At 33.5% G+C, this 10480-nt stretch overlaps 2 protein-coding genes across 5 annotated transcripts; both read right to left on the bottom strand.

Annotated features, from left to right (window-relative positions):
• Window positions 1-380: 380 nt before the first annotated feature.
• eIF1A (eukaryotic translation initiation factor 1A) lies at window positions 381-2053 on the bottom strand. The gene is made up of 5 exons (XM_031978630.2): window positions 1535-2053; window positions 1216-1299; window positions 905-1141; window positions 697-797; window positions 381-574 (listed from the first exon to the last, which is right to left on the bottom strand). The coding sequence occupies exons 1-5, from the start codon at window positions 1548-1550 to the stop codon at window positions 569-571; spliced, it is 444 nt and encodes a 147-aa protein (XP_031834490.1). The 5' UTR covers window positions 1551-2053; the 3' UTR covers window positions 381-568.
• A 599-nt stretch (window positions 2054-2652) lies between these two features.
• LOC116427760 (progestin and adipoQ receptor family member 3) lies at window positions 2653-9766 on the bottom strand. Of its 4 annotated transcripts, none has more exons than XM_031978493.2 (8): window positions 9514-9766; window positions 6732-6903; window positions 4791-4972; window positions 4503-4659; window positions 4238-4390; window positions 3558-3837; window positions 3130-3297; window positions 2653-2967 (listed from the first exon to the last, which is right to left on the bottom strand). In XM_031978493.2, the coding sequence occupies exons 2-7, from the start codon at window positions 6873-6875 to the stop codon at window positions 3155-3157; spliced, it is 1059 nt and encodes a 352-aa protein (XP_031834353.1). In that variant the 5' UTR covers window positions 6876-6903; window positions 9514-9766; the 3' UTR covers window positions 2653-2967; window positions 3130-3154. The 4 variants fall into 4 exon arrangements, with proteins under 4 accessions (XP_031834353.1, XP_031834352.1, XP_031834354.1 ...); XM_031978492.2 differs by having other exon boundaries at window positions 2653-2955; window positions 9514-9765; XM_031978494.2 differs by lacking the exon at window positions 9514-9766 and adding an exon at window positions 9185-9469 and having other exon boundaries at window positions 2653-2955.
• Between the last annotated feature and the right edge of the window lie 714 nt (window positions 9767-10480).

Below are 10480 nucleotides of genomic sequence, written 5' to 3'. Positions count from 1 at the left end.
TTAATGAATTGCCTTAATAGATACAGAATTACTATGATGTATGGTGCTCACTACTTTCCCTGTTTAATATTACAGCAATAATAATTTGATATGAAACAAAGAAATGTACAAAAGGAAGTTAGTATGAGAATAATACTCTATGCTGTGAATATAATTATTATATGTGATCGAATTTTACGATCGAAATTATCATTATTAAAATTTCATATTAATTGGAAATGTGAATATAAATCTTATTTTAAAACACATTTTCGAGAAGAATGTTAATATAATGATATCTCTTAAAAATGAGATACTATTCGCGACTTCTAGTCATATAAAATTAAATGACAGGTTGTATAGTGAATACCATTGCTCTAATAAAATTTAAAATTCTAAAATTTGCCATCCAATCAGAATATATTATTCACACAACTGGAAATTTATTTATAGATACAGAAAATTAGCTATTTCTTCAAAAAAATTTTATATTTTAATTGCGTGACGAATGATAGCACTTTGTAAAACAAATAGGTGTTTCCATGTACTTGATATCAATACCTTTGAAGTATTATTATACTGAAGGTCATCAGATCTGTAAGTTGAATAAATTTGTTTACTGTGTAATTTGCATCAAAGGCATAAAGATAAACAATATAAGGGAGGACTTGTTGAAAATCTATGAAAACACATGAAATTAACAATATAAATACTCACATTATCAACGTCATCTTCATCATCGTCACTAATTTCATCACCGAACTCAATATCTTCATCGAAACCATCTTCGACGAAGGTGACAGTGTCATTGATACGTACTGTAAAAGAATACATTCAATATAGTACAAACTTCATATCAATATTTTCCTAACAAAATTATATCTAACTGAAATTAATGTGGAAGAAATTGTATATAATTATTTACCAGTTTCGGGGAATTCACCATACGTTTTCAAATTACGAGCTTCATCTGATGTATATTTCAATATAACATCAGCTTTTGCATTTTGATAGTCTCGCAGACCAATTAATATAATGTCACCCTGATTGATCCATACTTTTTTTCGTAATTTTCCACGAATGTGGCACAACCGTTTGACACCATCGAAGCACATTGCTTCTAGCCTTCCATTACCAAGCATCTTTGTAACTTGTGCATATTCTACAGAAGGTAATAAAAAGTATGAAATTGTCTATAGGTGTTCTTACATTCAAAATTTCATTACGAAATTTTACCTTGTCCGTCTTCCTTAAATACCAATTCTCTTTTCTCCGTTTCATTTTCATTCTTACCCCTTCTCCTATTTTTACCTCCCTTTCCTAACGAAAAATAAGCAAAACAATAATTATTCGACGAAGTTGTGCTTCCAAGTTTTTAACAAAGACGTCCAACATTCTACACCTCTATATTCGACTATTTCGGGAGCAAGGTTGACATTAACAGGTTAGGACAAACTAACCACATTGCACATTGAAAGGTACATGACTCTTTATGTAGATATTTACAGTTTTTAGACAGGCACAAAGACAAAGTACAGTACAATCGATTACGAACCCTTATTTTTCGGCATATTGATCTGCTAAATCACACTCGAGCAATAAATATCAAGAGAATTCAGATAACGTGAGACAATAATTTTAATGCTCTAAAAATGAGTTTTGCACCACTCCGCACCTCATGGAAAACCCATACACATAGTCCTTTGTGACATAGACTACTCAAGAATGTCAAGTAGGCAGAGTTCAAATGTCATTTCATATTTCACAATGAAATGAAACAATTTTGTTAAAAATTACTTCCACAATTTATACAATAATTTCTTAGTAAGGATGCATTTGAAGTTGTTAAAATTTAAATATGTAATTGATCATTCACGGATGATAGTGATAAATAATGTCTGTAACGGAACTGGGTGAATCAAGTGAACTTAGGAACATCAACCATTGTAACGCACAAGTCTCTTACGACTTTATATTCGATGGTTAATAATGAATGCCATTAAAAGTAGAAAAATGGCATAAATCATGATTAAATACTATTTTCAATCAGTGAGATTAATTTTGATATTGGTCACTAGCACTTTTGACATGAAAGGTTTTTAGCTGATAAGCAATAATGGGGCGCCATCTACGATATAACGCTGAAGCTGCTAAACAATTAAGCTTCGCTATTTTGTCGTAAGATGGAAAAACTATGTTATTCTCCTGATAGTACTTCCAGTAGATAACTTCTATACCTTTTATTTTTAAAAAGAGCATAAGCGTATGAAAACAATTTTTCTGAAAATTATTATGAAGATTTTAGAAATGAGCGAGACAGTAAAAGCACGGTTATGAGAATCGATTTTATTTAACAATTTCTAGAATCAAGATTTCAGTACAATTCTTGCAAAGTTACTGTTCAAGTTGAAATATGCATAAAAATGTAATAAAAATCATGGAAAATTCAAATTTCTAATAAGTCTTAATGTCTATAAGTTCAAAAGAAATTTTCGATATCAATAGAATTCGTTGTAAGGTATGTGCGACTCATATTTGCATGTATACAATTGCTAAATTGTGGAAAAAAAGAATTTTATACGATTGTCAAATTCAACTGTGTATATCTTCCTACTGATACTTGAATAACTATAAAGTATACTCTCAAAGGTTTTACTTGTAATGGAATTAAAGTATAACAGGAAATATAATAAATCTATTCACGATTTATAAATACAAAATAAATAAACATTATTAATGTCAGGATAATCAAATCATTTGTTTAAAAATCCAGTGTTAACGTTGTTTTAAATAAATTTCACTTATTTTACACTCTGCTGAACTAGATCACTTGCTGTCGGAGGTACGCCCGTAATGGATTCTCCATTGCGCAAGTTGTTTTGCTCTCGGTGGCATAAAATGGTAGCTTGTTGTAGTTTCCAGACGACCAAACATTGAATTCCATAGCGCAAGCACATTCCATGAGAAAACCGGGTGCTGCAATTTCAACTGTGATACAATACAATGCAGTGCGAATCACGCGAATAATAAGAGTAAGATCTGCGCATGAGATAATAATTAAATAAGAACAATCAATTTCCCCGTAATAGGATTTAAATTTAAATTTCAAATTTCCATTCCCAACTAATAACACACAATTTTATGTTGTACCTGAATGGTCGTCAAACTCCGTCTGTCATAAAAATTTTATATTGCTTGGGCAACCGTGGTTCATTCTGTATTCCACGTAAAGCATTCCAGTGTTGTGCCAATAATAAAGAGCCAGCACTACCAGTGCGTGCCACCATTGATGAGAGGAACCGACATAATCTACCCACCCTTGAAGATTATGAAATTTTAAGCATACTTCACTCATAAAATAATGTAAACATATTTCATTTGTACAGAAGCAAGGTCGAAACCATTGTTCGTGAAATAATGCAGAGTAAAGGCAATTAATTTTACTTTTGTTTAAGCTACGGTCTGCACTATTGTTCTTGCACGCAAACAAAAGTTTTAAATAAATTAATTCCTGTGTTGGAAGACAGTTTGTTTCACATTTATGTAAATAGTAATAACTATGATGGCTGAATAATTACCTGGACAAAACCGTTCTGGTATTTTGGTTAAATAAATAATAAATGCGCCACCACTAATGACATACATTCCTAGTACCCTTGGAAGCAACATTCTAACGATCGGGTTGTCCATGCCGCCCATTGCGATGCTCCAATGCAGCGTTGGCAGGACTCCATAAGCCGCCCAAGCGACAAATACGACTAGCTTGACGTTCCCGTTAACGTTCAGTTTTGGTATTTGAAGGATCATCGCGAAGATGAAAATCGCCAGCACGGTTATCAGATAAAACCTCTGTAATTCCTGTACGTGAACATTTATAATTACCATTGATTGCAAGCAAGTGACAATATTTGAGGACATTTATTGAGATGCTGATATTATGAACGAAACTATGATAAAACTTCGAATAAACGAAATTAATGGCAATTCAAATTTCAATTTAAAGTAATAACTGGTATTCTGTAGATTATTTAAATGAAATAAGTATTTGAGACAAAACCATTTGTCTTTGTAAAATTATGTAAATCTATGTAGAAACAGATATCACAGTCGTTGATAAGAATTACGGTACATCACAAAATGTAAATGTGGTATTGTCGACAGGTCTTGATATTATAAAATACGAGTAAATCATTAGAAATCTTGAACATCGAAATCATTAAAAATCTTAAACGTTTTAGACATATGTAATATTTTTCACCTTATGACACCAAAACGCGTAGTAAACTCCAGACATATAAATAGAAAGAAGGCTCAAAGCGATGCCGAAGAGATCAAACGAAAGGAAACACCAGTAATCCTTTTCGCTTCGACAGGAAAATGTATGATAAACCGAGGATAATATCATACAAGCCTAAAACAATAAAATATGGACTTCATATCTTCAGTTTACCTCGGACGCAAGTTTCACGGATTAAAATATCACATTAATGAATTACTTTCAGTGAACAAATTTTTGTTATTACCTGAAAACAGATTAATAAAAGAGCTACGATTACTTTGTCACCCATTGGCGCATGAATGTTCAATAGACAAAGATCGTACAGCGTCAAACCGAAGAACAACATCCAACCAAATATGTGACTCCATATATTTACTGTTTCATTTGTCCACCAAAATATACTGGAATAAACAATTGTCTAATATATATAACATTTAATAGGATATACAAAAAAATATTAATTTTTATTATAACGTGTAAACAAGGACGTGGAGTAGGTTGCTAAGAAAAAAATATTGATAACACTACAAACCTTTCGATACACAATTTTGTAGTAAGATATCCGCGATATCCGCTTAGAATGTAAGGATTGTGTTGAAGATATTCAGGTGCTTCTGTATAAGAAAGAAGGCGCCTCATTTTTTCCTCATCCTCCAGCGTCACTTTACGTTTGATGGGCGACTCCTCCAATTTCTTGGAGGACCTCCGGTATACCTGCACGAAAAGTTGCGAATTGTTTTGTGAAGCTTTATGCCCTTAAAATTCTTTTGACAATGTTAACTCCAAATTTGTTAAAGCTACATTCTTCATGCAAATCAGAATTAACTGAACTTTTATTAATTGAATCTTTCATCGTAAAATGTAAAAGCGATAAAAGCATTCAATTTCTTTTTAATTCTTATTATATTATGTTAAATGTGTTTTCTAAAAAAAAAAGTACCGTTTGATTTCTTCGTTTGGTAATTGGTTTCACAATTACTCATTCAATTTAACGTATAAAAGTGAATGAAAAACATACATTCTTTTTTTTCAAAAAGTATTGTTCTATTAATTTTCATGTGAATACCATTCACATTCAGTCATATAAATTCATTGGAAACAAACATTCGATTGGTACATTAATTCCAGGTTAATTTGCTGATCAGGCCAATTATATTTCTATCGTATAAGATGCTGCGCCAATGAAGATTTAACATCTATACCGAGATACGAAAGCTGTTAAAGTAGGGCACAACGGGACTTGCCTTTCATCTCAGTATGTCAAGTTTATATCGCAGGCTTTCTTCCGCTTCTTTCATATCTTTTACCAGGGAAATCAATTTTTACCTACAGATACTAGATATAGGTACCATTTCCTACTGCTTCGTTCAACCGTGACCAGCGTAATCGCACATATTCTCAGATTATGGGTTTGACAACGTACTTTATGCGTGAGATATTACTTCTGAGTTTTCGCAAAATTCGTATTTAACGTAAGATTTCACTTTGTCACAACGCATTTCATTGATATTATTTTTAAACAATTTTCTCAAAGCGATTTTTCCAAAGCAAAATTGAAAATCTTAGATGCAGTTATACAATTATTGTTTCGCGGATGATTATTAAATTTTCTCAGATGCTTATAATTATCGATAAATTCAATAAGATTATAAACCTTTCCTGGCTTCGACTTCCTCTTCACTTAGCAAGAAAATCATTAGGCTTAGAGGAAAGTTGCTAGAAATAATATGCGGTTATTTAAACATCAGACAGCAGAAAATTCTGAATCTAGTTATTAATCTATAATTCCATGTGAACGTAAGTTTCTCCTATCCCTGAGAACATACTGGTTTTTCAAACGAAATTTGAACTTAGGAAGATGACTTACTGTGTTACTGAGTATGTGAGCACGTGTCATTGAACTTAATGAAATCTACATACGTCGATCTTATTCAATGTTTCAATGATTTGTTCCTTTTGCTCCAATGGAGAAAGTTGTTCCTACAACAAGGTGGCCAATCTAATGACGGCGATGTTTGTTTTGCAAGAAAATTCCATGAATAATCCTTGAACCGACCAGACGAAATATTGCCACATGAAGTATAGGTAGTTGTCGAAAGTACTTAGAAACTACTGTTTCTTTAATACCGGTTTTATTGCCATTCACAAGAACGAACAAAAATTCCAGTAAAGGACCTAGATGCCCGTAAGCCGTCATTTGAAGAGAAGATAAACAGATGTTCGAGACGTGAAATCGCAAATGGAGCAGAGCAAGAACAATCGTTAAACTCGCCGCTGCGTGATCTAATAGTAATCACAGGTAGTTCCAAAGTGAAAGTCGAGGAACGAATGACCACACGCACAAAGTGTATGAATTTCTTGAAAAGAAAAGAAAAAAGAAACCCTCGACTGAGAAAAGTCAACGCCCTCCCGTTTCGCTTCCGGTAAAAATAAATCGAGAACAGTCGTTGTCCACCGCTTCACATTAATTTACCTCGCCGGTAAGCAGCTTGAGGGTCTCCTGTGCGAACTCGGCTGTTGCCTGTATTTCATGATTATTGTTGCACGGCTGGTCATCATCGCTCTGCTTTTCTTTCTGCTCAGTCACTTCTTCCACGCCCGCCAGTAATTTCATCATTGGAGAAACTAGCCACTTATAATCGGGTCTGTAATCAATAAAATTCGAATGACGAGTAAGATATGCGTGTTACATTTTTTTTCTCGGCAGTCACAAAAATCGGTATCTTCTTCTTGCATGTAATAATAATAAGTGAAAGCGACAAATGAATCTATTAAAATATATTTCAATACATTTATATTTCAACAAAGACGTTATCTTGATGTTTCGTTCATGTATGCTAAAATCACGTTCGAATTGCTGTTTTCGTAGACCTTTGTTATATGTTTACATTCTATTTCTAGGAAGTTGCAAGACAAGAAGATATCGTAAATGAAATAACTGTTTACGCACAACACAATAGTCGCAATGGTAATTTCGTATCGCGCAGAAGGAACTTGTTAATCAGTTGACATGCATAATGCAACAAGGAAAGCAATGTGCCACGCAAGTAGGTTCTGTTTTCCTTCAGTTTGATTTTCAAGCTGTCACGTTTTAAAGAAATGTTATGATCGAAAAGGAAAACTATTCGCCTCGATATTACCGAGCGTCGTAAACGCAAATTCCTCTTTCTGTGAAGTCGCAGCTCGAGAGTCAAGGAAGAAATTTTTCTGTTCCAACCGCATAATGACTCTGTTCACTCTCTCTGCGCGTCGAGCGATCTTTCACGTTTAATCTATGAGAAAGTTGAAGCCGCTCTTCGGAACCCGTTAAGACTGCGTTTGCCTTTGGAGAAAAGTATGACTAGTGTGCTCTCTACTCTCATCTTGAAGCAAGTCGCCGTCTGCCGATTTTTATCTACCGAGGGAAACCGCGTGAATATATTGCCGTTCGCTGTTCTCCATGTATACGGTACCATTGAATCACTGCGACGCGATTGAAAATGTAAATACCATAAAGTAGAGTCGTGTTTTGCTTCGTCTGTACTTGAATTTTTTTGTACTTATTTGAAGAGTGTATCTTCCGGTAACCTTTTGCGATTTTAATTATATGCATTTATCGTGGTATGCTATTTAATTAGCTTGCATCAATTAGATGCAGTAAGTAAATTTTTGCATTCAATACCGTGAGAGCCGAATTTTAATTATTTTCGATTTCTCGTACGATTAGTTACAGTGGAAACGATCATATTTTATTATTTATTTAAAAAATAAATATTTGTATATTAAAGACAATGATTATTTGTAATATTAAAAATATTATGGTAGAATCAACTTCTAAGATTTTGTGCTTTGTTGTCAATTGCGTTTCGATTATGAAGCAATGGGAAAGATTGGGAAAGATTACACTGCCAAGTACCAAAAACATTGATTCGTGTTTATAAATGTAAAATTTCGCCCCTTTGGAAATACTTCACTTCCTACATTGGAGTATGTATTTCTATGACATTTACATACACGTACATAAGATTATCGTACAGCAACATTCGAAAAAACATCATTATGTAAATGTAATACACGACGAGTATGTAAATGAAGCAAATGGTAAAAAATGTGTAATTTACTGCAGCAGTGATTGTACTTACTAAATCTGTGAAGAAATAATTCTCAATATGAATTATCCAAAATTCACGACACTTTTCACTCGTAACTAATTTATAAATACACAATATATCATAAGCAATGGGGAAAATTTCATTATTGATGAAATACACTATCAGTGCATACACTTGGTACTTCCTGAATAATTTCTTCTTTTTAACATTGGAAACAAAGAAACTTCCTTACTAATAGAATCTCAGCAATCGTATTAACAAATATTCTTTCCCAGACTTATTATTCGTTTGCCTTGAACGCTTCACATCTACAAACTGTCATTAAAATTTACATTTTTATAAGAAAATTTGAAATTGAAATCCTTTCGACAATAGTTTCGGTAAATAAAAAATCTAATGAAACCGCATTGATGTTCAATTAACTTCATACACATTTAAAGACTCTTGTACGCTATAAGCGCACGAAGATCTGCAGTCCACTTGCGACAACAACTGTTTACACAATTCCCAATTTTCGGCATATCTTCTTCGCAAAGAGCTTTAACACTAAACGTTCCACGACCGGTTAAAAAACCGGTTTTCGAATGTGGTAAAAAATTCTGCCGTTTCTTTCATCCATATATCAAATATTCTCCGGTTTTCCAATTTTTGTCTTTCCTTTTGTTTGTTTCCACTAAGAAAAATTGATCGTTTAATTCGTTTAACTTTATTTTAGAAACAGTTATTCAACCAGTTACCGTAAGAATAGGTACGTATAAAGTGCTGGTACGTTTAGTGTTAATATATTATATGTAATATAAAAATCCGAGAAAAATCTACTTTGATATTTACTTACATAGTTGTATCGTAGGTAAACAGTTGCGTAACAAATGCGTAAAGATCCGTAGTCCGTTCACAACTAAGTAAATCATGCAGTAATAACAAGGGGAAAGTACTAGTCGCAGAAGCTGTCACAAGCAGCTGTGTAACAAAGTGGCAATTATTCAGAGGAAACCGTAGTTTGAGAGTCGGGGAACCGGTGAACGCGCGGTGTTTCGCGGGCACCAATAAATTTTCATGGAAACAACACGTTTCTGCGTGTACGCAATATTTTCGTTGGCAAAACGCAATGAACCTGTACACCCGGTGTCCGACGAGATTTACTTTGTTTGCAGCGTTACGTACCACTTTGTTGCCGCGTGTTGTTTTCCGCAGGTTTTATCGGTACGGGCTTTGTCACGGGAGAGGCTTTTTGAAAAGCTCGCGACAGAGACAGGAAGCGAGTCGATCGACGATCTATCGACTCATTTTTCCGACGATCGCGTATTCACGTGCGAATCACCTTGATATCCTCGATCGCCGAACGTGCCGAGAACAGCACTGATACTGAATAAGCCGCACCGCGACCAGGCTGTCTCAAGCGCCGCTCGATAGATCGAAACACGTCCACGTACTACCGTCTAGTGATGGGCTCGAGCCATTCACTTTTGATCTTGACCAGGTTTAACAAACATTTCGATAACATTTAATGAGTACACCGATAAGAATTTTAATTAACGATTGATGATGTCTTCGCTGTTGGCATTATCGTTTTAATTTGTTATTGTTTAGAGTAAACGTTAACTGTAGAAATATATTGTTTTTCTTGGACAGAATATATTTTGCAGTTTGGAGATTTTATAACGTTTTCGTCTTAAATGTTGAGTTCATGACTGAGTTTTTTGCGATTTATTGATTTAAAGAAATGGTCAACAAATAAAAAATTTGATCAGAGATTTTGATGAAAAAATAAAGAACTTTGATCACGTCGATGGAGAATTTTTGTTAAATATTCGGAGATTCATATTTATTATGAATAAATGTAGAGAAAGATTAAAGTTGTAGAAAGTACTTATATAAGTGGCTAACAGTAGGTTATTAATCCTTATGTAAGTGAGTAAAGCAATAAGTGTGTGTAAAAATAATAATTTTCCCAATGAATTGGATTAAACAATTTAGAGAATGATAACTTCATAGTTACGTTCATACGTATCTTAAAAATCAATTGTATAAGATCTATATTTTGCAAAGAAATCTTCTGTTTTAAGAGTGATTTTTATACACTTTATCGTCTGCTTAAAATTTCGTCCGTTGTTATTTCATTCTAAAATTT

The sequence above is a fragment of the Nomia melanderi genome, chromosome 9 (assembly GCF_051020985.1).
Source record: "Nomia melanderi isolate GNS246 chromosome 9, iyNomMela1, whole genome shotgun sequence".
Taxonomy (NCBI): domain Eukaryota; kingdom Metazoa; phylum Arthropoda; class Insecta; order Hymenoptera; family Halictidae; genus Nomia; species Nomia melanderi.
This window is presented reverse-complemented; position numbering and strand designations above follow the sequence as displayed.